The sequence below is a fragment of the Tauraco erythrolophus genome, chromosome 4 (genome assembly GCF_009769465.1).
Source record: "Tauraco erythrolophus isolate bTauEry1 chromosome 4, bTauEry1.pri, whole genome shotgun sequence".
Lineage (NCBI taxonomy): Eukaryota > Metazoa > Chordata > Aves > Musophagiformes > Musophagidae > Tauraco > Tauraco erythrolophus.
In genome coordinates this window covers 28,695,118-28,722,630 of record NC_141468.1, presented here as the reverse complement: position 1 = coordinate 28,722,630, position 27,513 = coordinate 28,695,118, and the positions used below count along the sequence as shown (strand labels likewise).

At 47.0% G+C, this 27,513-nt stretch overlaps 2 protein-coding genes across 2 annotated transcripts in view; both read right to left on the bottom strand.

Moving 5' to 3' along the window:
* Nucleotides 1-15,441, bottom strand: part of LOC104375174 (uncharacterized) — a 68,503-nt gene extending 53,062 nt beyond the window's left edge. The window contains 10 exon segments of the mRNA XM_086610509.1: nt 2,046-2,106; nt 3,344-3,416; nt 3,496-3,529; nt 5,802-5,852; nt 8,942-9,090; nt 9,856-9,993; nt 10,516-10,622; nt 10,734-10,907; nt 11,140-11,254; nt 15,239-15,441. Of these exon segments, the coding sequence (XP_086466635.1) occupies nt 2,046-2,106; nt 3,344-3,416; nt 3,496-3,529; nt 5,802-5,852; nt 8,942-9,090; nt 9,856-9,993; nt 10,516-10,622; nt 10,734-10,907; nt 11,140-11,254; nt 15,239-15,441 (1,105 nt within the window).
* Nucleotides 15,442-18,433: 2,992 nt separating this feature from the next.
* Nucleotides 18,434-27,020, bottom strand: ANKRD7 (ankyrin repeat domain 7). The gene is made up of 12 exons (XM_086609913.1): nt 26,782-27,020; nt 26,485-26,599; nt 26,067-26,240; nt 25,877-25,983; nt 23,197-23,339; nt 22,995-23,044; nt 22,398-22,550; nt 21,656-21,831; nt 21,361-21,454; nt 20,627-20,739; nt 19,819-19,960; nt 18,434-18,583 (listed from the first exon to the last, which is right to left on the bottom strand). The coding sequence occupies exons 1-12, from the start codon at nt 27,018-27,020 to the stop codon at nt 18,434-18,436; spliced, it is 1,656 nt and encodes a 551-aa protein (XP_086466039.1).
* Nucleotides 27,021-27,513: the final 493 nt, after the last annotated feature.

The following is a 27,513-nucleotide window of genomic DNA, read 5'->3' as shown; positions in this document are numbered from 1 at the left end:
CTCGTCACTGGCCTCCACTTGGACACTGAACCGTTGACTGCAGCTCTTTGAGTGTGACCATCCAGCCAATTCCTTATCCACCGAGTGGTCCATTCGTCAAATCCATGTCTCTCCAGTTTAGAGACAAGTATGTCGTGTGGGACAGTATCAAATGCTTTGGATAAGTCCACGCAGATGATGTCAGTTGCTCTTCCCTTATCCACCAATGCTGTAACCTCATCATAGAAGGCCATCAGATTAGTCAGGCAGGATTTGCCCTTAATGAAGCCATGTTGGCTGTCACCAATCACCTCCTTGTTTTCTGTGTGCCTTAGCATAGTCTCCAGGAGGATCTGTTCCACGATCTTGCCAGGCACAGATGTGAAACTGACTGGCCTGTAGTTCCCTGGGTCTTCTTTTTTCCCCTTTTTAAAGATGGGGGCTATGTTTCCCCATTTCAGTCGGTGGGAACTTCACCTGACTGCCACGACTTCTCAAATACGACAGATAGCAGCTTAGCAACTTCATCTGCCAGTTCCCTCAGGACCCGCGGATGCACCTCATCAGGTCCCATGGGCTTGTCCACCTTCAGGTTCTTTAGATGGTCTCAAACCTGATCTCCTACAGTGGGCGGTTCTTCATTCTCCCAGTCCCTGCCTTTGCCTTCTGTGACTTGGGATGTGTGGCTGGAGCTTTTGCCAGTGAAGACTGAGGCAAAAATGTCATTGAGAACCTCAGCCTTCTCCATATCCTGGGTAGCCAGGTCCCCCGTTTCCTTCCGGAGAGGGCCTACATTTTCCCTAGATCTGTTTTTATCTCTGACGTATCTATAGAACTTTTTCTTGTTGCCCTTGATGTCCCTGGCCAGATTTAACTCTGTCAGGGCTTTAGCTTTCCTAACCTGATCTCTGGTTGCTTGGAAAATTTCTTTGTATTCTTCCCAGGCTACCTGTCCTTGCTTCCACCCTCTGTAGGCCTTCTATTTGTGCCCGAGTTGGTCCGGGAGCTCCTTGTTCATCCATGCAGGCCTCCTGGTGTTCCTACCTGATTTCCTCTTGGTTGGGATTCACCGCTTCTGAGCTTGGAGGAGGTGATCCTTGAATATTAGCCAGCTTTCTTGGGCCCCTCTTCCCTCCAGGGCCTCGTCCCATTGTACTCTACCAAGGAGATCCCTGAAGAGGCCAAAGTCTGCTTTCCTGAAATCCAGGGTAGTGAGCTTGCTGTGCACTCTCCTTGCCTCCCTAAGAATCTTGAACTCTACCATTTCATGGTCACTGCAGCCAAGGATGCCCTTGGGCATCACATGCCCCACCAGCTCCTCTTTGTTGGTGAGAACAAGGTCCAGCAAAGCACCTAACCCTCGTTGGTTCCTCTACCACTTGGAGAAGGAAGTTATCATCAAAGCATTCCAGGAACCTCCTGGATTGCCTATGCCCTGCTGTGTCATCCCTCCAACAGATATCGGGGTAGTTGAAGTCCTCCATGAGGATCAGGGCTTGTGAACATGAGGCTGCTCCTATCTGTCTGTAGAGGGCCTCATCCACTCAGTCTTCCTGGACAGGTGGCCTCTAGCAGACTCCCACTACTGTATCAGCTGTCCTTGCCCTCCCTTTAATCCTGACCCACAAGCTCTCAGTTGGCTCCTCATCCATCCCCAGGTGCAGCTCCATGAACTCCAGCTGGTCTTTGACATAAAGGGCAACACCTCCTCCTCTTCTCCCCTGCCTATCCTTGCTAAAGAGCCTGAATCCTTCCATTCTGACACTCCAGTCATAGGATTCATCTCATCTCACCACATCTCCATGATGACCATAAGATCACCTCTGGAAAAGGAATCAGGTAATGGATGGGCAGGACAGAGGATAGGACTTGACTAGGGACAAGGGTTTAGAAGGGGATTAATATCTTCAGTTTAACGATATGACTCATTTTTTTCTGAAATGACTAAATGCTATGTTTTAAAAATACTACTCATCTCATTTAGTATAGCAACAGAAAAAAAAAACGCAAAACACTTAGCAAGTCTACTTTTATATATATCATGTAATCTTTTCCAAATAGCTTACTGTTTTTCCTGAACTGCTGGGAAGCGTTCATTAACAGTGTCAAGTTTGGCTTCTGCAGCTTCTGTAAATACAGATTTATTTAAGCAAAAAAAAGATATTTTTTCTAAAAACAGTAACAATAACAATCCTTTGTTCACATCAAATCTTGAACAGTAAATATAATCATGCCGTCCTTTTGATAGCGCTTAGGTGCTGGCTCCATTCTATTCTTCTAACTACTCAACTACTCCTCACACATGCAATTCAGTGAGTATTTCACCTCAATATTGTGGAGGCACCCTTCTGCAAATCGTTTCCAAAACTATGTTTACACGTGTCACAGTTCTAAATATATGTTTCTAATATTTGTAATACTTAAGTAAAATTCAGCTATATTTAAGATGGCAGTTTCAGGATGCTTACTTGCAGATGTGCACAATGCAAGTAACTGTTAAGATCCTGACTTGATGCATAAATTAGTCCCTGCAAGTAAACTTACCAAAACATCCCTAAATTTCTAGATCATGCCAGAAAGTCACATCACTTCTGTTTAAATCAGTTGAAGAAAATGAAATCATGTTAAAATTAACATGCTTGCATCTCAGCATTACAGAGTGCATTGAACTACCACTCTCAGGTTCCTCATCACTGCAGAATCCCAGTGCAACAGAATAGATTCTCCAGACACCACTGCAGAAGTTTGCAATTCTTCAGAACATTAGTAATAACAGCAGGTGCAACAGCTTGTAGCTGACAAAAAGAATACTACCCAAGCATTCAATAAAAGAGGGAAAACATGCAGTGTGAGACTACATGCAAGCATGGAATCCCATCTCACAGAAGAAAAAAGACGACCCATTTGAGTAACTCATCTATTGAGCGCTCATGATGAGGAAAGGAGAACTAGGTGATGAAGGATTTCAGTAGATCTTGATAAATAAATGCCCTTTTTCTTTATCACTAAATTTACAGGAAACAATAACAATGTTTGGAGAAGAACAGAAGAGGTTAAAATAGCAACTTAAAAACTTTTAGGGTCTGCAAATCTGACTCAAACGAACAAGAACAAACAAAACACTGTTGTTGTTTATCTCGTCACCTATTGCTCTTTTGCCCCAAACCACAAATCTACTGCATGCTCTGCCACAGCTACAGGTCTTGTAGGAAAAACTCACAGCAGAAGAAAGGCTGGCAGGCCAGAGACTGCTTCTAAGGAGAAAACAATATTGGCTGGAACTGCAGTTTCTTTCAATCCCAGAGAAAACGTACCTTCAAACCACTTACTTTAACAGGATATTTTTCCTGTAAACACACCATACCTTGGGAGTAAAATCGAGCTCTTCTTCCTCAGAAGTATGCCAACTGTCATCACTCCCCTCTTTCTCAGAGCTTCTTAAAAAGCAAAGCAAAATGAGTACTGTGTCTCTCAAATCATTCCTCAGGTAAGCGTCAGGTATTTTAAAAGTCTCACCTTATTGAATCTCCTTGGGAAAAGTCATCTATTGCTGTTCAAACATTAATTGAAATGTTGAAATTAGATTTGGCATATTAAAAATTAACCAGGACATATAAACATCTAACATGGACAATTCTACAGGTCATAGCAGAATGAAACTTTGGGTAGTCAATTCAACACAAGACAGCATGAACGAATACATTTAAAAAACAACTATCTTTTCAAGAAACACTGAACTACAAAAAAAAAAAAGAGAAAACACCAGAGTTTTATCTCCTTTGGACTGTTATACCTAGAAGTTTAAGAAACATCTCTAAACTACAAAATAGCAGAGCATGAATATGCTACATAGATAAACAGTTAACAAAACGGTGGTGCTTTAGCAAGACAGTAAGTAAATGAACCTCCAAAGTACTCATATTACACATACAAGTACAAATCACATGCAGAGATTTGACTATTTTATGTAACATGCTATATACCACACTATCTGCTGCTCTACCCAGTTACAGATTATTCTGAAAACAAAGAAAATCAAAAAGCCTAATCAAGACCTAAAGCTTATCCTCAGATTGAAGAATCCCCAGCAGTTCTCTACGCTGCACCAAAAAGGGTACTCAGCATACAAAAGGGGCATAACCAGGGCATTCTATGCTATGCTTTCATCAGTCACGAAGGCAACTTGTACATAGGATAAATCAGGTCAGAACAGACCTCAGGAAGTCTCAGCCAACCGCCTCCTCAAAGCAGGCTCAGCTATGAGGTCAGATAAGCTTGCTTAAGGCTTTATCCAGTCTGGTGCCTCCAAGGAGGGAGACTGTATAACCTCTCTGTTTTACTGTCCTTATTGTGGTGAAGCTTCTCACATTCAATTAGAAACTCTCGTTTCCATTTATGCCTCTTGTATCTCTGCCTGCTGTCATTCACCATTGGGAAGGACCTGGCTTTGTCGTCTTCTCATATGTACTGGAAGCCACTGCTGGGTCCCCTTCAAAGTTGCCTCTTCTCTAGGCTGAACAAGCCCAGTTTCCTCAGCCTCTCCTCAAAGGGCAAATGCTCCTGCCTGTGATGAGTCTCATAGCCCTCCACTGAACTTGCTCACTGTTGAAAGACCAATCTCCCTTTCACTGTTGGCTCAAAATTTTACCCAGCGGGCTGGACATAATCCAGTCAGTGCCAAGCAGGAGTGGACAATCACTTTCTTCAACCTCTTGGCTATGCTGCTCTTCATACAGCCCTGTTGACCTTCTCAGTTGCCAGGGCACCCTCCTGGCTCATTCTCAGCTCACTCTCTGCCAAAAGTCTCTGGGCCTTCTCAGCAAAGCAGCTCTCCAGCCAGGCAGTCCTAGTATGCTTTGTAGCAAGTGGCTGTTCCTTTCCACATGCAGGACTTGGCATTTGGCCTTGCTGAATTTTTTAAGAGAGGCCTGACAGTCCATTTACTCAGCTTGTCAGGGTCCCTCTGAGCAACAGTGCTGCCTTGAAACCTATCTACTGATCACCCAAATTTGGGGCTATTTGCAAACTCAAGAGAGTGCACTCTAGCACATCACTGATGTGCTAAAGAAACCTGAACTCTAGGAATACCACCACAGTCTCTAATTTTTAATATTTCTTATTACAAACATAATATTTAAAAATATGAATTAGTTTTACATACCGCAGTTTTCTGTTAACACTCTCAGTACCAGCAGTCTAATCTACCTGTCAACCTTCCAGGATGAATAAAACTCTGTCTCTTAGAACTGGGTGGATAGTGTGGAGTAGTCAGTTATAAACTCTTGACAGGTGACTTCAGTTACATTTTCAGTTAGTACAGTTACAATTAACCAAACCAGCTGAATAAGTTATTTGAACTTTTGCTTTCAATGTACAATAACTTTAAGCAATGATCAAAACCAGGTCATGTTGTCCTTTAGAAGGCAAGAGAGAAAGTCCATGAGCTAGCTTTCAGACAGACCTTGATGCCCTACTGTAGCAATGGGATCTAGAAAAGCAGTCCCTGGGGATTGCTTGTTTCCACTTTAATTGAAGTCCATTTCCATTTTGGAGTAACAGAAGAGCATATTTAAAAAATATATATATTTACTATCACTAATGACACAAAGCAAACACTGAATTCAATAATAAAGGACCCATGCAAAACATGCAAACAAATAAAAAGTGGCCAAAGCCTGCTCTCAAATCTGATTTATAAAACCAAAATCAAAAAACTACTAAAATCAAAATAGGTATCTCTAGGATAATAAGCATCATAGGTGTGTTAACATTTGTATATTGTACAACATGTTTCATATTTGAAATGCTACTGTATAGAATACCTTTCCTTGATTTTCCTGTTCTTGATGTCTGGTTAGGAGATTGTTGCATTCCTATATCCATTTAGGAAAAGGCATGGAAAGGACAGACGAAACAATGACATCAGAATAAATTCGAGTTCCCAGAAATTTGGAAAATATAAGCATCAATAAAGCTAGCAATGGGAGAACGTGTTGTGACTATCCACCTACTCTACAGTTGGAAGTGTTAGAAACAAAACCAATCAATCTACCAAACTCTACTATCAAGGGACAGTGTCAAACAGTGCAACTTGATTTACTTGCTCCATGTAAAACACTCATATTTCAATATTTTGACATACTGAAACAGATTGTCAGAAATTTACTCTACTGCCAACTTTATATTTCCCTTAACTTGACTAGTCCTTGCCTAGCACAGAATGCAAATGCAATTCCTTCATATTTGTAGAGTGCTCTATACATACAGCACACTTTAAATCCCTCCCCCTAAGCATCCCAAAAATCCTTAAGTGACAACAACTAAACTTTGGATATGCACTACCCAGAAATTCTGAAGGAAGTCTTGGCTCTCATCAGCACTCACACCACCACGCAACTATCTGACACCAAATTCCTCCATTATGAGGCCATAACATTTGTCTCAGAGCAGAAGGGAGTCCTGCTTATATTGATTTTACCACAAATACATGGAATGGATGTGGCAAAAGGACTCCCATCAAAAAACATACACTTAAAGATTTAAGAAAGGACCTCAAGATGGTTTCTCACCCTTTCTCCATTTCTTAGTTTTCTTAAAAGGTGGTACTGGACAACTTTTCCTGACCTCAGGAGGTATAAATCACACTGAAGCACTCATTTATTTTCCAAGAGCTCCACAATGAAAAATCAACAGTTTCTACAGGGCCTCAGGGAAACACTGAAGGAACAACGCACTAATATGCAGTGCAGTAGCTAAAAAACCAAAGCTGCCACTGCAGCCATACTAAAAATCTGAATCCTTGACTTTAGAAAAATTGCATAATTAATATATTTTGCCAAAGAAATTCCAACTTCAGATCTAAACAGTCCGTTGTTCAATATGCCAGGGCTGGAAGCCATTCATTCATTCATTTGGAGATTTTTGCAAACCTGTATGTGATTAATAAAAAGGTTCATGTTTTGACAAAAAGTAAACATTCAAATAAGCATGAACCAACTTCTTAAATATGCAGACTTGCTCATTAGAGGAGAATATTTTGAATAATGTTCAACAAGAGCAAAAGCAGCAAAATGAATAAGGACAACATTGAAGACCCCAGAAAAACAGTACAAAAGAGCCAAAGAAAAGATAAGAATTCCAAAGCGTGTGTTTCTCTGGTCTCTCAAGATCATCCCAGCTTCTCCTCCAACAGAGGCTTCAAAGCCTGTTACTGCAGCACATCAAAGGGACTCTCATGATGCAGGACCTGTGCTTTGCGGGTGCGAGCCAGGGACTGAAGAATTAATACCAATAAGTGTTCCCTATGTGCTACTAATCTCTCGTGCTCAACACACTGGGGTAATTTTTAAGAGACTGAGCACAAGGAGAAAAGGATTCACACCACTCAGAAGAAGCCCTACTAGAAACAGGCCAAGAACAGCACATACTCTTTCTCCTCCCAAGTCCCTAACCCACATAACAGTCTCTTCACACAAGGATAAGAAGTAAAGATTTCCCATAATGTTGGGGATTTATATTACTTGTATTATTATCTTCAAGGAACGGGGCAAATTATTTGGTTCAAGAACCTGCATTTCCCTGAGGGTATGTCAGTTTTGGAATCACACAACAGCATTATTCTTCAAGCCACCTGTTTTAAAACAATCCAGGCCTGTCAGCCATTACAATGTGGTACCACAGCATACACAGGAGGCAGTAACAGAATGATGTTTGGGTGAAAGTCACATTTTGCTGCTTAAACTACTGTCCCAAGCCCTTTAAAAAAAAAAAAACAAACACAAACTGCCTTCAATCTATCAAGAAACTTTATAAATCTTCTACGAGATGAAAGCAACTGTTCCAAAGTCAAAGGAACAAAGTTGGGCTCTAAATTAAATACCCATATCTGGGAAAAGTCAATGAGGAAAAATATCCCATGTTTTGCTCATGCTTCCTGACATATTTAAAAAAGAAGTAATGAACTGTGTCTGCTGCCCATTTGCCACATAGTTCTGATATAACACCCTTAAAAAAAACAAAGGATAAAACCTCCCACTGTACGGTCTGAGATGTAAAGTACAAGACAAACAATTTCATTTATATTAAAATACTAATTTTCTAAGATTCCTTTAGGGCTATGTGAGCTCATAAGCATAGACTGGATCATAAAAACTCACTGAAGGAGTTAATTTTTTGATCACAAGGCAATTTAATTGCTGTTATGGATCACAAGGTAATACGGATTTTTTAAAGTTTATTTCATAAAATTACTAAAAGTGTAGGAAAAGCATTATTTTTATTGCAAATCAAACTATGCCCAAGATACAGTATAAACGACACTATTGTTGTTGCTAACAAAGTTACTTTTTCAAGACAGATTTTCCTAAATGTGTCTCTACAGCACCTACACGGAATCAATCGTAACTGACGCGGAGAAATAAGATGACTCATTAAATGAAGCTTAGTGCTGGTCAAACTATTAATACTGAAATAAAGACACACAAACTCAGTGGAAATCAACAAGACATACATCTTCCCACTAACTCATCTGTTGCTTCCCAACTACAGAAAGATGAACAACTACTCAGGATGGACCTACTGCTTTTGCAATTGGATCTTCATAACCTAAACAGCCATCTATAGGTGAAAGAACAGACCTTGAAAAGAAACACAATCTTGCCTGATTCTTTCCCATCCCCCTTCTCTCTAGGAAAAACCATACAGATGTGCAATCTGACAGGCAGAAGGCGACAACCCTACAGGTGGACGTGCAGCACACAAATGACAACTGCCTTCACAGCCTGACAAGAAGCATCTCCAGCTAGCAGCAAATAAGCACATTCACAAAACTTCCTGTGCTATTCCACTGGACGCCTCCACTGAAGTCAACGGTGAGCACAAATAAGCGTTAACAATACAAGCCACCTAAAGAAAAGGCCACAGTGATTTTCCTCATAAGCTCCTCCACGGTTAAGGATCCTACCTCCTCTGTCCACAGCAGGTGCACCCAACGTAAAGCCAGCAGCTCCTGCCCGGTGAGGAGTGCTAAGTGTCGTGATGCCTTGCGCGCTACCTGCTGAAGCTTCTCCTGTGTTTTCCCAGTCTGCGTATTCTGCCAGTTGTTTACTAAGACTAGAGAGAGAGAGGAAGTATATTTGGTAAAAATTACCATGTACTTGCATATACCATTTAATAGAATAGTTAACAGCCACTTATTATCCATCCTACACGTATTCATACACACATGAATTCATATACTTGTGTGCATTCGCCAAGAGTAATCCACACAGAACTTCATTGCATGACTACTACGTACTTCAATATTCACTACACTCGTGTTCATTCTACACATCCATATTCATACCTACGAAGTTACTAACTCCTGCTTAGTTCATTTTTTTCACCCTAGTTTTTAAGCAGACATAACCAACTTAGAGCAGGAACACCCACAGGTATAAAGCTAGGCGTAAGAGGAGTAAAACTGCTTAAGATTTTAACAAAAGAGAGATCAGTTTAGATCTCCTCTGAAACAAAGGCTGGCAGTTCCTGGTCATTGTACTGGAAGCCAGTAAGGACAACGGTGCTGGTCTGGGGAGTGGGTTTACACCGTTTCAGTTTGCCAAGCTCCAGCTCTGGATAACTGTAGGATACACTTTTTAGAGTTTGTATTGGGCAGATATGAGCTTAGCAACAAAACCTGAAATCTAACAGAGAATTCTGAGGAAATTTTCCTCAACTTGCAAACTAACACTAGATGCAGGAACATTACGTATCAGAAGACATCACTGTGCACGGCTTCGAGACAGGTCACAGAACACCATTAAACCTTCATGCTGTTACCAAAAACGTCCAAAACCACGACTGACAGGTTTCCTAACAATAAAGTTAAAAATTTACCTAGAATATCCATGAATAACAGCGTAATCTTCAGCTGTCCATCCATTAGTGTCTTTATGGGACACATCAGCACCATACCGAAGAAGAACTTTTATCAAATTAAGCTCCCCACCAGAAGCAGCAGTCATAAGTGGAGTTCTGAAACATCCAAAATATAACATGAAACAGATTATTTTACATAGACACTGTAATTATTTTTATTCCTACTTGCTCTCAAAAAAATGTATTTCCCTTATTATTTTAAAATGAACGAAAGAAAATGTAGTTTTGATTAAGCATTAAGCGCAACAATAAAATGAGAGGGAGTCAAAACAATTAAATGTTCAATTTTCAGATAAAGCTTCCACACAGATAACACTTACATACAAACTAGGCTGCTATGCAGGAGATGGTTTTTCAAATTGAGGCAATGCTGCTGAGCTCATGGCACGTTTCCTGCCAGCAGGGCCATCACAGACAATGCCTCCTTGCAACCCTGAATGCGAAAAGCATCCACTGAGGTATGACAGCAGCCAAGTGCACACCTGCTTTCACAAGTCACACTGAAACATTTCCTTCTGTGTGGCTCCATGTTTTTTTTCAGAGCTCATTCCCATGCCTCTCATCAATCCAACTTAAAGCATACTGGAGATCCATCTAGAGTTTTGACAAACCCCTCACCTTTCACACTGATCTCGAGCATGCACATCAGCTCCTCTTTTAAGGAGAAACTCTACTATCTCTTCCTGATGCTCCATGACAGCAACAACAAGCGGAGTGCACCCCTCCTGAAAAGATACATAAATGAATCAAGTTAAAAATCAAAGTCAAAAAACCCTTCTAGAGAAATATTAATGCAACTTTGTGAAAGAACTTCCTTAACAGATATAAAAATTTACCTTATTCTGGGCATCAATATTGGCATTATGCTCAAGTAACAGCCCCGCGACAGCTGTATTAGGAGATAGGACCGCCAGGTGCAGGGCAGTGTTGCCGTCAACATCTGCCAGGTTTGGGTCGGCACCATGCTCTAGCAGAATAGCCACACATTCTTCTCGCTGGCACTGTACTGCCTAGGAACAACATACAAAACAGGAAAAACTTCCAGCATTTACATTTCACTCTGCTACAACTCCCCCAGCTTTCCTATGCTGCAAAAGAAGAGTGTCTTCAAAGATTACCTATTCCACACCGATCACAATATGCGTGTTTCTACATAGGTCTATGCAGACAACTCTTGAAGATACATTATTTAGTGCATAATCAATAAACCCCACTTCCAAGAGCATTACACATTCCACATACCTTCATCAGTGGTGACCTGTTATCACTGTCAAAAAGATTCAGCTTACACTTGTTTTCTATTAGATATGTGACAACATCCACATGGCCGTTCGCACAAGCAAGATGCAGAGGTGTCCTAAAAACAAATATATTGACTTAGCACAGACAGACAACTAAAGAAATAATTTCAGGCTGTGATAAATGGACATGACCAGAAGTTTCACTTTGCAAAAAGTAAGCTTAAGAAAAGATTTCTCACTCCATTACCAGTAACAACAGTTGCACACCAAATGCCTGAGGCTGGCTGGCAAAAACCCTCCACAGCATCTGCTCAGTAAAGTGACATTTCCTTCATCGTACAACTGAATCTGCACAAACAGATTCCTGTGTTCAGGCATTGGTCACTGTCTGCAGCAGGACTACACACGGCACAGCAACAGAGACCAAAGGTTGGAAATCTGAGGACTACAGCAAGTAAACCTCTAAGTTCTTCTATGATCATTCATGTGCAAGAAGTGTATCAGAGATGTAGGAGATGGGTTTTATAGCAAGAATATTAGTGTTTCCCCGCACTTTGAGAATATCTGCGTTTTCTCTACCTTCAGAACACTGTAACCCTGACTACAGGAAAGTAGTATTTGACCTTCCTGATGTGTAACTGTCATAGTCTTAAAAAGCCTACTACAGAGGAAGTCCTCTCCAATGAGGGAGCACCGTGTTTCCACAATACATGACCAGCATAAGAAAACGAAACTTTTTTCTTCAAGTTAAAGCCCTGGCAGAAAGAAAAGGGCGCCTTCAAACCACAGAACATCTTAGGTCTGATGTCAGTTAACCAGCCTACCTGTACCTAAAGACACAATCACCCAGAAAGTCCTTGCATGCGTTTTCCCCTAACTCACAGGCACAAAGCAGAACAAGCTTCACTCTGTGCAGAAGGCAAAGTGCCTGCTGCTCTGCAGGACACCTGTCCCAAGAGAGCAGAAGACAAGCTAGAAAACAGTCAGGACCTTCCTCTGCTTAAGGTGATGCAATAAAAATCCTGGAGCTCCTCAAGAACTGAGGGGAACACCAGTACTGAACCACATCACCATGGGTAGGTCCTTCTCTGTATTTAGGAAAGCACAACTAACCTCGCAATTGTTTTGGTACCTTGCTGAGAGATAGGAGTGCAACGGCTCACTGGCTAGGTGGGAACGGAAAGGGAGAGGTACACAAACACAGTGGCATATGATGCAGAAATGCAGCAATTTGTTATGCACATACTTCTTGTTACAGGGCAGCTGATGAGCCTCCTCCAGGGCAACAAGGATGAGGACAAGAAACAAAACTTCAAAGAAGTTGTAATGTCTTCCTACTGACAGGAAACACACTGAAGCATTCACAGAACAGTCCCTCAAGAGCGACTACCACCATTTTTTGAGAAATTCCCATGTAAGTATGCAGGATCTTCCATCTCTGAAGAAATGAGGGACTGAGATTATCTGAAAGCTAACCAGGGCTGGTTATGAAGGAGTCCACGATCATCTAAAACCTGCTACTATCACGCACTAGGAAACATGACAAACCTGAAGAAGTCACTGTCAGCTTTGCAAACAGAAAAGCCTTCAGAAAACCTGTGGACTTGTTGCTGCCTTCCTCAACCAAGCCTCTCAGTCTGCTGACAGGAAAGGAGATGGCTCTGCCTGGAGCAAGGCCTGCTGAGTTCCACAGGAGATCCGCTTTGGGGAACAGGCTGGCAGAGAACATCAGAGTGTTCACAGTTGCCTGTCCCTGCAAAAGGCCTCTAGTTACACCAAAGCTGTTCTGCCACCCAGCCCTGGGGACCCTGCTCAGACTCTGCTCCTCCTGCTACTGCAACCCTACGCTGATCACCCATGGGGTAGAAGAGAACCACTGATGCCTGAGCAGCTGCAAAACAACCCCACTGGGAGACCACAGGGAAACACCAGGTTGGCAGCACACACTTCCAAGGGCACTTGAGCTGACAACCCAGCGGCTACAGGCTAAGGAATGAAAAGCTCTACAGTTCACTCTGACAGGCAGCTGACAGGGTAAATCTCTCTTAGTAATTAGCTTTGACCCAGGATTCATGACTAGCTGGCATCATGCCTACAGTGCTTCCAACTCTGCGCTAAGTTTTGCCCATCTCTTTCAGCAAGGCTGAAGGCTTTGCTAGACCACCTCTGAAAAGCTGCCTGCTCCTAACCGATGCTGTTCCAAGCACATTTTGTGGGAGGTCCTATGGGCTACAAGACCCACTTTATGGAATGACCTGTAAGTGTGATACTTGCCATGTCCCTGGTGCAGGATTTTGGTTTTGGAAACCCTAAGGAGCAGAACTGAGATATTTGTATGAACAATGCACACATTCTAGGCATTACTTCCCTCATTTCCCATTCTTCACCTCTATTTCCAATGATGTCAACTCTTCCAGTCCCTGGAGGACACTATGAAGCTCTGAAACACTATTGCGTCTGGTGGTCACTCACAACACACATCACACCCACAAAAACCAAGAGGGTATAAGGTGGGCCTGCAAGCCTCATGGCTGGTATAGCGTACAGGGGCTGCAGCAAGCAGACAGACTCTGTCCACTGAATCTGTCTCGGGTAAGCTTTTAGCAGCTTTTCAGTACTGGCCATTGTCATGCCGAATCATCGCAGTGCTCTATTGTATGTACACTGCCTTGTCTCTTGTGTGTTTGTTTTTTTTCTTTTTTTACAGTGTGCTACTTCATTTGCCCAGTTATAACACTGATAATAGCACGAAACACAGAAGGAAACCCTTCCAGAGGAAACGAAGCTTTCTAGACAAGATAAACTTAAAATGCAAAAACTAGTCGAATTTCATACTAGGGTCTGCTAAGACCTGATGACTGACTGAATTGGCCACAGTGAAAAAGAGGGTAGTAAGAAGAAAAAAAGAGAAACATTCAGCAGCTACTTCCATAAAAGCCATTGGGCACCTTGACTCAGGCAGCCGGAGTACACACAAAACAAACCAAATTCCCCTTAAACTGCATCCCCCATCTCCAGCTACACAAACACTGACTGGCAACACTCAGGCACACAACCCACACTAACAACATGGATGCTTACCATGCTCCTCCTTGCTCCTACAAATCTAGGTGGTTCTAGGTGTTTTCAGGGCAATAAGCTAGCTGGCTGGCAAAAAGCCCAGTCTTCAGGATAGACAGTCTAGGAAGCTGAGCTACTCTGACAAAACCAGCATTATTTTGGAATACCACGAAGGTTTTGACTCCAAGTCTTTTCAGAAAAGGCATTAAAGGGTTGTCACATATAAGACCTAAAAACTTCAGTTGATTTCCTTATGCTTAGGATGGATCACTAGGAGCTACGCTGCAGCCCAGGGCTTCTCTAAGATATGTATGCCAAACAGTTGCTGTGCTTGACTCAAAAACCCATACCGCCCAGATCCTCCAATCCAAGATACTGATTAGCTGTACCAAAGCCTCAGAGCAAACAACTAAGTAACTGCTACCTAAAATCAGACTCCTGCTTTGGCTGCCACATCACAGTCACAAAAGGCACATGAGGCAACTGCGCATGCAGCATCAGTAAACAACACGTTTACTCTGCACTATAGCTCTTTCCTAACTGCAGTGCTTACCTGTCCTTAAGTTACTCCCAGTTGAGACCGTGCAGTTTTCTCGGCTCAACTACTAAACCTACACGCTGGGCCCTCAGGGATGCATGCGATTGCACTTTGACTTCAAAGCGTGGCTGGAGAACGGCCGTGAAGCTCCTTCAGAAACCCACCTTTGCCAGGCTGCTGCCAGCTCCCTTCCACCCCTGCGCCCCCAGGCAAAGAACCGCGACACCGGGAATGAGGGCACCGAGGAGGCCGGGGCAAAAAGGGTACGGCGGCTGGATGCCAGGCCGAATTCAGGGGTTTCTGGCAGCACAAGCCTGACTCCCACAACCAGCCGAAGGCTGAGCTCGGCTGCGGGGCCAGCTCTCCCGCTCCTCCCAGGGACGCGGCCGCTCGCCCTCAGCGCCGCTGACCTGTCAGGGACTGCAGCTGCACCCAGGGCACCTTGGGCTGCCGGCACCCCCCACCCCGCCTCAGCGCCCGCCCAGCGCTGCTCCCACCTTACCGCTCCGCCTTGTCCCGCCCGTCGATGCTGTATTTCTTCAGTCCCTGCCGCACCTGGGCTAGGTCGCCGCTGGCGGCCGCACGGTGCAGCTTGCCCAAGTCCTTCTGCCGGAGCTCGTAGGCACCGGCGGCGCAAGGCACGGAGGCGCTGCTGGACGGGGGCTGCCCCTTCTTTTTCCTCCCGAACCCAAAGATCCTCTTCATCCCGCGGGAGGGACGCGGGCAATGGCCCGCCTCAGGGGAGCGACGGCGGGAAGCACCCGGCGGGAGGCACCCGGCGGGCTGTGTCGGCCTCTGGGCCGGGACAGGGGAGCGGAGCCCCCGGCAGCGGCCTCAGCCCGTGCGGCTGCTGCGCAGCGAACCGCCGGCCACCCAAGGGCAGCGACTTCCCCGCTGCTCACAGCAGCCCCCAGCGCCGCGGCGTCCCGTCCAGCAGGGAACCTGCGCAGGCGCGGCTGGGCGGCGACGGGAGGGAAAAGGCCCGTTCTGCTCCGGGAGCTCAGGCGGGTCCGCGCATGCGCACCGCGGGAAGAGGTGGGGCCCGTGGCGGGCGGTTGGGCACCGAGCGGGGCGCGGGGCCGTAGGCTCCTTTCGGTCCGTTCTTGCTCGGCCCTTGAGAGTCGTTCGTCAGGGGTGTGACGGAATGACGCCGCTTTCTGCCCCTCAGGCGCCCTCTGACGCCCCGCACAGGAACGGGCACCGCAGTAGGATTTCCAGCCGGGCTTACGTGTGGCTTAAGCGTTGCGTAAGCCTCGTACCGGAGTTAGTCTGCTCTAGGTGCGCCTTTCCTTTGGCCTGGCCCGCTGTGCCTGGCTAATTTAGCTCACAGTCTTTGTACTGCTGAGGTACAAAACGGCAGTCTAAAATCCCCTTTTTCCAATCTATATTTTCCCACTATCAATTCACCCTGTGTATTTTGCGTGCCCAGCAGGAAAAGTTTCAGTAAAGCCTTGTTGGGCTGATAACCATGTGCTGCTAGTCATCTGGTTTAGTACACCTGCTTTGCAAGGGCTGTATTTGTAGGAGGGGTGGTACAACTCAGAAAAGCTGTCTGGGAAGATTGAGTTTCTCAGCATTGCTTGCTCAGAGGCTTTGAAGAGGACTGGGTGGTTATCACATCCTTCAGGCTTAGGGTGGTCCATTAGACGCAGCTCTGCTGTTACAAGAGGGGCTGTGTGCGGGCAGGTCTCATGCACAATGCCGTATGCTGTGAAGATCCCCACATCAGTGCTGCATCTTCTCTGTCTTCCAGGCCTCAGGAGCCTCTCCTGACTGCCATGGCCTCTCTGAGATCAAGTGTCCTCATAGTGACGCTGGAGATGGACTTTCACATGAAAGAATTGAGTGGACTTCTCTTTATCCCCTCACCTCCCACCCCATTGTAACTGCTATCAACTCCTGCTATGTTAGATGCCAACTCCGCCCTGGTCACAGGAGGGTCCTGCCTGGCCAGAGACAGGTCTGACTGGTTTTGGAGCCACGGAGACTCCCAGCAGCTCCTTACTGAGGCTGTCCCTGTATCCCCTCCCCCACTACCAAAACCCCACCACATAGTCCAGCACACCCTTGAAGATGTCTGCATGACTGATTTTCACTCAGACCAAAGACAGAGAGAGAAGTCTTAACTACTTGCCTAGGAAGAAAACCTGAAGAAGCCTTCAAAAATAGGACTCTCCTCATCCCTACTAGCTACGTCCAAGGAACTCAAATTCTGTGACAGAAACGCCAGCAGTTCTCCTAGAATGTCACGGCAGTTCGAGCAGCCATCACCATTTTGCAGCGATCATACAGGTCCTCGTGTGTACCAAAGTCAAGCAGAGGGAATAAGAGGATACAGCCGTGTGACCAGGGGGTGGCGGAAGCAAAGCCAGCAGCAGGAACAGAAGAAAGCAGAGACATGTACTAGATAACGCAGTTTATTAAATACCACTTTGGAACTAAATACAGGGTGTTAGCAGCCCAAAACTGTCATCTTCCTGCCAACGCAGTGGCCATGCTGCTTGTTGTGGTTTAGGCAAATCCAGCAACTAAACACACAGCCGTTCTCTCACTCCTTCCCCAGTGAGGTGGAGAGGAGAAAAATGTAATAAAAGGACTGAGGGTCAAGACAAGAACAGAGAGGGAGCACCCACCAACCATGGTCCTGGGCAAAACAGACTCGGCTTTCTCAAAGCAAAGCAATTTATTAAAAGTTACTTAAAAGGACAAAGGGAAACAAAACCAGTTACTTGAGAGGATAAAAGAAACAAAGCCAAATCTTGAAAAAAACCAACATCTCCCCCCCCCTTTCCTTTTCTTCCCGGCTCTACCTTCTCCCCAGCGGTGCAGGGGGACAGGGAATGGGAGAGTGCAGGTCAGTTCATCCCATGTTGTTACTGACGCTCCTTTCTTAAAGGAGGAGGAGTCCTTACACCATTTTCCCCTGCTCCAGTGGATCCCCTACTCACAAGGAAAAATCCACAGACTTCTCCAGAGTGAGTCCTACCCACAGGATGCAATCCTTCCCCATCGGATTGCTCCAGTGCGGGCTTTACCACAATCTCGGATCCTTAGGGAGCTGTTGCCACTCGCTCCGGCGTGGGTCGTCCCATGGACTCTAGATGCCTCTCTGCCTTGTCGTGCGTCCCATGCTCCACGACCGTCCTCAGGCTCAGGCATCTCTTCTCCGACATGGGCTTCTCCACAGGCTGCGAGTTGGTCTCTGCTCCACCAAGTCCGTCCTGGCTGCAGGGGGGCCGCCTGCCATCTTGTCACCGGTTGCAGGGGAAACTCAGCTCTGGCACACCTCATCCCATTCCATCTTCACTGACCTGGTGTCTGTGTGGCCGTTTCTCTCAGATCTCAGTCCTCTCTGGGTGAACTCGGCCCAGCAGGCACCCTGGAGTTCCCTCTGGAGTTCCCCCGGCAGCTCCGCCATCCTCAGCGGGTGGCACCGGCCTGGCGTGGGCAGCCGCCCAGCTGGGAGCCAGGGAGCGGCAGCAGCACCCTCCTCCCTTTTCTCCTCGCTCCCGGGCAAAGCACCTTTCCGGTTCCTTTGTCCCAACTTAAATAGGACGATTCACAGAGGCGCTGATTGGCTCAACCCCAAGGGGGATGGGAGTCTGATCTGGTGTCCAGAACCAGGTCTGACCCAGTTCCAAAACCAGGGAAGTCACAGGGAGCAAATCACCTCTCCTGCCACCAGAACCCCTTTACATCAAGCCATCACATTGCTCTTCCTGACTGCCTGGAAACTCCAGTCCTTGAATGAGGCGGCAACTGTTTCAGTATAACCGCTTGTTGTTTGCTGGAAGTGGGACTTCTCTGCTCCAGCATCTTCTGATCGGTAACGACGTTGTCTCTTCGGCTGTGAAAATAGGGAAACGCAACAAATCTGAGTAATGAGCGGAGAAGTAGATAAAAGGTTACGTGCTACTGAACAGCCAGAGAAACCTCAAAAGCACTTCTGGGAACTCGACTTCTGGGTCCCCATGGCAAGGGAAAGGTGGGCTGAGACAGCTACCAATGAGCAAAGTTACAGCCTTTTTTCTGCGTTGCCTCACCACATCGTGCCCCAGGAAGCAACAAGACTGTTTAGAAAAGCAAAACCTGAACTGCCTCCTGCTCAACTCATGCCTAAGACATGGCTCAGGGGGTGATCTTGGGCAAAGCCAACTTCATACAGTAGTTCGAGCTATGGTGGTGTTACTTCCCTCTCTTCCAGAGAAGGAATTCATCTGTCAGATCTAGAAGATGCTGGCACGCCTCAAAGCTGCGGCCAGGCCTCTGTGGGGCCTCACTGCCCTCAGCCCTGACTCTCAGCCCTGGACATGACGTCCTGGTAGCACTGCAGGCCTGCCCATTCCAGTGGACTGGCCTGGCAATCTGCACTCTTGGCTGACCCCGTTTACTGTCACCGGACCTGTACTGCTCTTCTTGGTGAGGGCCCGTGGGACTGTTCCCTGGCCTACGAGATCATGGACCCTGCAGCCTTGCTGCGACTCTTGGCTCGCCCTTGATGTGCCTTTGCAGGTACTGCTCTGCACATTCATTTTTACCCACAATGACAACTACAGCAGTGGTTATCATCATCTACTACTCCTACTATAACAACAGAAGGAGCATCAGGAAGACAACAGATAATTAACCGTACCAAAAATGTATAGGAAAAGGGTAATAGAGGTTTCAAAAGAAAAAAAAAAAAAAAAAGAACAGTGAAACAAAATTGTCACGAACTGCCTGTATCTTCTCACAGTGAATCACAACCAAACGGTCTGTTGCGATCACGATGTATCTCACAATCAGAAGGCTGTTCTAATCTCAATGTTATCTCAATCAGAAATCTATCCAACAGAGAGCTCCAAGTCACCACTCTCCAAGGGCTCCTACCTCTCCAGTACCCAGGAGGGAAAATACCCCCTCTCCCAGGAGGCAGTGCCCCACCTTTAACCATCCATGGGTCACGTGGTTTCCAGCTGACCAACGTGACTCACCACACCTGTTTTAATGAGCCACAGGTGTCTTCTATTTAACCTATACAGCAGCCAGAAGACTTCCCCGACACAAAATCACCAAGAATCACCCGGAGAAACCAGAGCTCACCTTTGTTCTTAATCTAGCACCTTCATTGACCATTTCGGAGCAGTTGTTCTGAATTTCTCCTTGGAAACTAAACTCGGACTCCATGTGTCTCTTCTCATACGCCCTTAGTGTCATCATAGCACTCTCCAGATGAGTGGACAACCTACGCAGCAAATTAGTCAAGAAAACAATGAAGCAGAGGAGCAACCGACCTGTTTCACATGCTCTCACATTAACAACGCAGACATGGCTTGATTCGTCTCTAACGTGCTTGACGCACTAGGAATTACTGAGAAAAAACAGCATTCTCGTGCAACAAGTCACTTGGAGGGTCCAAATTTTGCCTGAAAAGAAGAATAAAATACTTCCTTTCTCCCCAGAGAACTGCAGGGCAACCAGCATTTGCAGTTCTTTTGGCAGCTATGGAAAACTAGAGGCTCATGCACAGAAACGCCTTGAATTTGCTTGCGAAGAGTTATGTACAGCTATTTTTACGTTAAAGTTCAATAAAGCTTGACTTCTACTCAGGGATACCTCTTCACTGTACTGAAAAGCCATACAGAATCACAGAATGTTAGGGATTGGAAGGGACTTCAAAGGATCATCTAGTCCAATCCCCCTGCCGGAGCAGGACCACCTAGATCAGATCACACAAGAACGCGTCCAGGCGGGTTTTGAACATCTCCAGAGAAGGAGACTCCAAAACCTCTCTGGGCAGCCTGTTCCAGTGTTCTGTTACCCTTACTGTGAAGAAGTTCTTCTTCATATTTAAGCGGAACCTCCTATGTTCCAGCTTATATCCATTTCCCCTTGTCCTATCGTTGGATACCTGTCACGGTCTTTCTGCAGTTCCAACTGTATCTTCAATTCTTCATACAGCTGCAGTTCGTCTATGCAGATCCCCACTGCCAGCTTCCTCTCTTGCTGTTCTTGACTGTCACTCTTTCCAAAGAGAAAAGATGCGTGACACACATAGCACAGGAACAATATCTACGTGCAGTATGTGCATTTAGTGTCCTCCACAGAGAAGCTGCAATACATCTCTTTCTGCTGCTTCCTGCATGGCCCCAAATGACAAGATGCTCAGCGCCTGAACGGCGGGGATGACAGAAAAAGCTGAGTATGTAAGAACTTGAGAAAAAGGCAGACACGGTTCTCCTGGGTGTTGGCTAGGTGTCAGGAGAAACAGTATGGGAAACAGAGGAGGCCTTGAAGTGTGCAAGAGCTGCTCAGCAATAACTAAGTCATCCCTGTGCTGTTAACACTGTTTTCACCACAAATTCAAAGCAGCACCACACAAGATACTACGAAGAAAATGAGCAAGTGGCAAATGGCAAACCTTTTAGAGTGTTAAGTAGGACTTGCTATAGTAGCAGGGGAAAACTCTCAAAACCAAAAAGGTGGGGAACGGACCAGGCTGCTTTCCAAGCAGCCTATATTCAGTAGAACGCAGGAACTGAGTTTCCCCTGGCTCTCCAGGAAAACCTCATCTTCACATTCCCCCCCAGCAGTAGGTAACCAGGCTCACAAGCTCACACAGAGGGAAGTTTAAGATCAGCTTACTGAGGCAGAGGCCTGCAGGTCTCTCTGAAGGGCTTCAATCCTGTTGTTTTGTTGCTGGACTGTGGCTTCCAACCTGGCATTTTCAATTTCGAGGCTTAAAAAGAAACATAGGTCTTATTACAGAAATCCACCAGAGCACCCATTCAGAAAGAACAGTATGAAATCACATACTTTGAGACAAAAGCATCCTCCAGAATTGTGCAGGAACTTGTTGTGAGGCAACAAGGCTTCGTGTTGTTTTCATCCAATTCCAGAAAGCAATAAGACATTTTGCTTCAGTGTGTTATTCTCTTACCGTTGCACGTGTTCTTCCAGTTGCTTTATAGTAGTATGAGTCCCAGAAGATGCCAACAGGAGGTCCTGCAGTTTCTGGGAAGAAGCTTCTACTTCTCTTTCCTTCTCATTCAGGGCAGTCTTCAAGTCATGAATATGATGCTCAGACTGAAGCTGCTCTTCTTCCAACTCCCGCAACTGTGAAATCACAGCAAGCAGCCACAGTAGTCAGGTGAGCTTTTATATAGAGGAGTCAACTGCTGCTGAAGAACTCAAGTACTGCATCTGCCTGCCCATAGCCTCCACCTGAAGAACTGTAATAATTTCAAGTACCTTCAGACCTTCACTCCTCCTAGCAAAAGAGCACAAACTGTGTTCCTTCCTCATCTTTCATGCTGGCCTCTGCCATCCCTCCACTGATTCCGTATAGCAGGGTTCTAAGCACCGACACGGCCCCTGCTACCCTTTTGGTGACTCGTGACACTGTTTGTACGCACACGTTTGCTCCTCCTTGAAAACAGGAATTAGAAAGTTCGTCCTTCTAAAATGACTTCTCAACTCCCTTGTAAGGAGATGTAAGATGATTTCTATTTCAGAACTCCGAGGTTTCACTGGCTTCATGAATTATGACAGGGGATCACTGTTGGTTAGAGAGTAGCTCTCTCTCCTACTGGCTCCCAGAATACTGTTCTGTGCCTTTTCATGATGTACAGGAAGGAGCAGCCACCCACAGGTGTATTCCTATCGTGACAGGCTTTCCATACCTCGGCTTCAACCCTGTCCAGTTCCTTTTGCAAGCGCCACGTGTCTTCCTCCAGGTCGCTGTGGTAGCGCGTAGCAACCTCCAGTGAAGATTCTGATGTAGCTTGCTTTTTAAGAGCATCGGCAAGCTGCTGCTGCAGCTGTGTGACCATGACCTAAAGAAAAGTTGTTACATGAGCACGAAGAATTCGGTAAGAAGGTGAGAATATGAGGTGTGCTTTTACTTGCTAGGTTGCCTAATTGGGTCAGTCTCCAGAGTGAATTCAAAGACAAGAAATATTGCCCACCACCAGCAGGCCTCTGCAAAACTGGTGACCTCTCTCCGTCTTTCTGAACTGAGCACCTCCATGCTACCAGGAGGAAGCAGGGGGAATCTTCACTGCTTCTAGTCTATACTAGAAATGAAACTCAAAGGCCAGTTGCTATGATACCCGGATCCTTAGCTTGACCTGCCTTCATCCCAGTCCTAGATGAGCACGAGGGCCTCCAGTTACCAGTGTGTAGTGGAAGCAGCAGAAGAGGTCAAGGAACCTGGAGGTAAATAAGCCCAAGAGCAAGTGAACCAAGGGGGACCCCACTGCGTCCCTCACAGAAAGTACCTCAAAATCCCTGAGAGATTCAGCATCTTCCTCTTGCTCTGCAGGAGCACCTACAAAGGAAGTAAGAAGCAACACGTCGTGAGTGTTTATGTCACTCTGCTTTTTCCTGTTGTCCAAGCCCAGTGTCCAAAAGATGAGGAATGGTTCTACTACAGGCCATAGCGATATTCCTCATTGGCTCTTCCACAGTTAAGGGTCCTACCTCCTGTGTCCTCAGCAAGGGCAGTCCATGAAAGGTCAGCAGTCTTCACAAAGCGGGAGCTGCTGAGAACTGTTTCGTCTTCTGCACTGCCTGCAGGACATTCTTCCACGTTTTCACCATTCCAGTTTTCCACTAGTAGGTTACTAAGGATATATACAGCAAGAGAGGAAATAGGGTTGGTGAAAATAAGCTCGTCTTTGCAGACACGCTTGCCTAGGGCAGCAACAGCCATTCCTTACCCAGCCTCTCCGTTTTCGTTGCCAACTGAGAAACGGTAACACGCCTGCACCCTCCCCGCCCTTGCTCTTACACCATTATGACTTAATGAAATCTTGGCTGCAGGCATGTTCTTTCTCTAGACGCATATTGGTTATCTGCGAAGCACTTCAGCCCTGCTGGCTACAGTCTAAACTGACAAACAATCTCTCCGTAGGGAGTGCTACAAGAATGAAGAAACCCTCTGGCGGATTCACATCTAACTGCAAGGTGCTATGTCCGCGGGATGCTACATTAGTGCTGCAAACTGTTAAGGTCAAACCAGCCTGTGGTCTCCTAGAATGCAGTCCTGGCTTGGAAAGACTGCTGAAATCTTTATGCTTAGTTAGCCCAAGGACTTGAGAGTTTAGACAGCTCCTACGTGTGATCAAGCAGTGGTTGCGTTCTGAGCGCTGCGTGTATTAACCCCATCGAATAGATATTCTCTTCTAACAACCTTGAGAGAGAGTAAATTTGGGCTCCTGAGAGAGACCCCTTTCAAGTTTGTTTTTTAACTGAGGCCTAAAACTCCACCAGCACCAACAAAGAAGCGTTTGCTCAGACTAAGGCTTCACTGAAAAACAATGCGTTGGCACATTTATGCTGTGCCAGAACACTGGAGTAAGGAACGAAGATCTTTTTTTTCCTAGAGTAATGCCCATCAAACATACTTTGTTCTTAAAGCTGTTTAGATGCCAGAGTTTGCCCAGGTGACCTCCTCTCCACCCTCCCATTGATACAGGCTAACGGAACGTTAGGCAAGGGGAGAAGCAATGAAGTCGGCGTTCAGTGACCAGTGGTTTCTGGCAGATGGTTATGGGCAAGTGTCGTGGTTTTAGGCTGATCCAGCAACTAAAACTCACACAGTCTCTCCTTCTCCAGTAAAGTAGAGAGGAGAGAAAAAAAAACCAAAGGGACTGAGGGCTGAGACAAGAACAGAGGGAGCACCCACCAACCATGGTCCTGGGCAAAACAGACAGGGCTTTCTCAAAGCAAAACAGTTTATTAATGATTACTTAGAAGGACAAAGGGAAACAAAAAACCGATTACTTGAGAGGACAGAAAGAAACAAAACCAGATCTTAAAACCGACACCTTCCCCCCGCCCTTTCCTTTCCCTCCCGCCTCTACCTCCTCCCCCCAGCAGCACAGGGGGCAGGGACTGGGGGGAGTGCAGGTCAGTTCATTCCGTGCTGTTACTGCTGCTTCTGTCTTAAAGGAGGAGGAGTCCTTACACCCTTTTCCCCTGCTCCAATGGATCCCCTACCCACGAGGAAAAATCCACAAACTTCTCCAGCGTGAGTCCAGCCCACTGGAAACAATCCTTCCCCACAGATTGCTCCAGTGTGGGCTTTACCACAGTCTCGGGTACTTAGGGAGCTGTAGCCGCTCGCTCCGGCGTGGATCGTCACGCAGACTCCAGATGCCTCTCTGCCTTGTCGTGCATCCCAACACGACCATCCTCAGGCTCAGGCATCTTCTCCCCATGGGCTGCGAGTGGATCTCTGCTCCACCGAGGCCGTCCTGGTTGCAGGGGGGCCGCCTGCTATCTCACCATCAGCCGCAGGGGAAACTCGGCTCCGGCACACCTCCTCCCGCTCCATCCTCACTGACCTGCTGTCGATGCGGCTGTTTCTCTCAGATCTCAGTCCTCTCCAGGTGAACTCAGCCCAGTGGGCACCCCGGGAGTGGGGTGCCCCCGAGTTCCCCAGCTGGCTCTGCCGCCGCCATTCTCCGTGGGCGGCACCGGCCCGACGCAGGCAGCCGCCCGGCCGGGAGCCAGGGAGCGGGGGCAGTGCCCTCCTCCCTTCTCTGCTCGATCCTGGGCAAAGCACCTTTTCCGGTTCCTTTGTCCTGACTTAAATAGGGCAATTCGCAGAGGCGCCCTATTGGCTCAACCCCGAGGGGGATGGCAGTCTGATCTGGTGGCCAGAACTAAGCCTAACCCGGTTCCAAAACCGGGGAGGTCGCAGGGAGCAAAACCCCTCTCCTGCCACCAGAACCACCCCCCCGCCACATCAAACCATGACAGCAAGAGAAGGCATGCTCCTAGGGATAGTGTAGCGCTTTCAACTGGCTACCACCCTGAGGAAAATGGGCTATTTTCTTCAGCCTAGCTTTTGAGTCTATGTAACTGCCTTCAAGAGGCATTTCCCATGGGTGCAAAGCTATGCACAAGCAGAGGAAAACTGCTTAACGGTTTAAGTAAAGGGATATCTGTCAGAGCCCCAGTGAGACAGTGGGGAAAGTAAGAGAGCAGTTGAGGTATGAGAGCGGCCCAGCGCAGACCTGCTTTTACCAGTCACACAGGGAACTTGGTCCATGCGGCTCCTTCTTTTTTTTCCAAAGCTCCTTCCCACGCCTCTCATTGATCACACTTGCAGACCACTGAGGAGACCTATGTGCTGTTTTGACAAACTGCTCACCTTTCATGCTGATCTGGAGCTTGCCCATCAGCTCCTTTTCTTTGAAGAAACTCTACCATCTCCTCATGGTGTTTGGAGAGAGCAAGATTCAGGGGAGTGTATCCCTCCTGAATGGATAAATAATCCCAGTTAGAAAAAGACAAGTTTGGTGCCTTTTGAAAGAGCAGCTTTACCAAAGTGCCAAGGTTACCTGGTTCTGAGCATCAATATTGGCATTATGCTCAAGTAACAGCCCCGCTACAGCTGTATTAGGAGATAGGACCGCCAGGTGCAGGGCAGTGTTGCCGTCAGCATCTGCCAGATTTGGGTCAGCACCATGCTCTAGCAGAATAGCCACACATTCTTCTTGTTGGCACTGTACTGCCTGGGAAGAACAGACAAGAAAGGAAACACTTTCAACATTTACGTTTCACTCGTCACAACTCGCCCAGCTTCTGAATGCTGGGAAAGAAGAGGATCTTTAAAGATGAGCTAACATATGCCTATTCCATACCAAATACACCACGCAGGTTTCTACCCAGGTCTGTGTAAAGAATCCTGCCAGACACTTCTCGTTTAATGTACAGTTGATAAGCCCCACTTCCAAGAGCTTAACGCATTCCACATACCTTCATCAGTGGCGATCTGTTGAAATTGTCAGCAAGGTTCAACTGGCACTTCGCTTGTATTAGAAATCTAACGACATCGGCGTGGCCGTTTGCACAAGCGAGGTGCAGAGGTGTCCTAAAAATCAAACGTATGAGCTTAACATAGACAATGAAAGAACCAAAGCTGTGTCACCACCCATCCCTGGGGACCCTGCCCAGAGTCTGCTCCTCCTGCTTGCTGCTGCAATCCTGCATGTCCCACAGCAACACCTGCCCGAAGCAGCCACGGTGTCCCATCGGTGACCCACAACCCCTCACCGCTTCTCCTGGTCTCGCCTGTCGATGCCGCCTCTCTTCAGCCACCAGCGCCACCGCCTCAGCCGGGGCAGGTCGCCGTGAGCAGCCATGCGGTGCAGCCTGCCCAGGTCCTTCTCCTGGATCTCGTAGGCTGTGGTGGCAGTGGCGGCAGTGCAGGGCTGCCCAGAAGCGCGGTCGGAGGGCGACTGCTGCCGCTTCCTGCTGAAGAGCCCCAGGACTCTCCACACGCTGCGGAGCATGCTGCACAGTGCAGAACGGCCCTGCCGGGAGCGACCAGCAGCAAGAGGCACCTGGTGAACACTGCCAGGCCCTGGGCAAGGACACGAAGAAGGGCAAGGAGGAGGGTGAGGCAAGAACAAGGAGAGGCACAAGGGAGATGAGCTCGCCCGGATCAGTGGGCTTGGCCGGGAGCCCCTGACATGCAGGCAGGGACACACTGATGCTCCAGCTCGGGAAGTGCTGCAGCTCCCACAGTGAGCAGCAACACAAAGCTGCTCGTGCACCAGCCCTGCGCTGGTGCCACTGGTGACGAGTGCCTGACGTGTCACAGAGAGGGGCGTGACAGAGGGCAGGGTGGCACCCTGGGGGGGGGGGTGCCTGCCTGCAGGGCGCGTGGGCGAGGGTGGTCCTGCGGGGTGGCCAGGAGCACAACACGGGGCTCGTGAGGGCTCCCTGGGCCCCGGGGAGAGGCAGCTCTGTCCTTGTGACAGAGTGCCCCAGGTCAGGGGACCA

What these genes read in the sequence shown, in the direction of transcription:
- ANKRD7 (XM_086609913.1), bottom strand. Translation starts at nt 27,020, where the DNA reads ATGCTCCGCAGCGTGTGGAGAGTCCTGGGGCTCTTCAGCAGGAAGCGG. An exon ending in AGGCGAGACCAGGAGAAGCG is followed by an intron (nt 26,600 to 26,781) that starts GTGAGGGGTTGT and finishes TTTGATTTTTAG; the next exon opens with GACACCTCTGCACCTCGCTT. An exon ending in CTGGAAGAACACGTGCAACG is followed by an intron (nt 21,455 to 21,655) that starts GTAAGAGAATAA and finishes TTTCTTTTTAAG; the next exon opens with CCTCGAAATTGAAAATGCCA.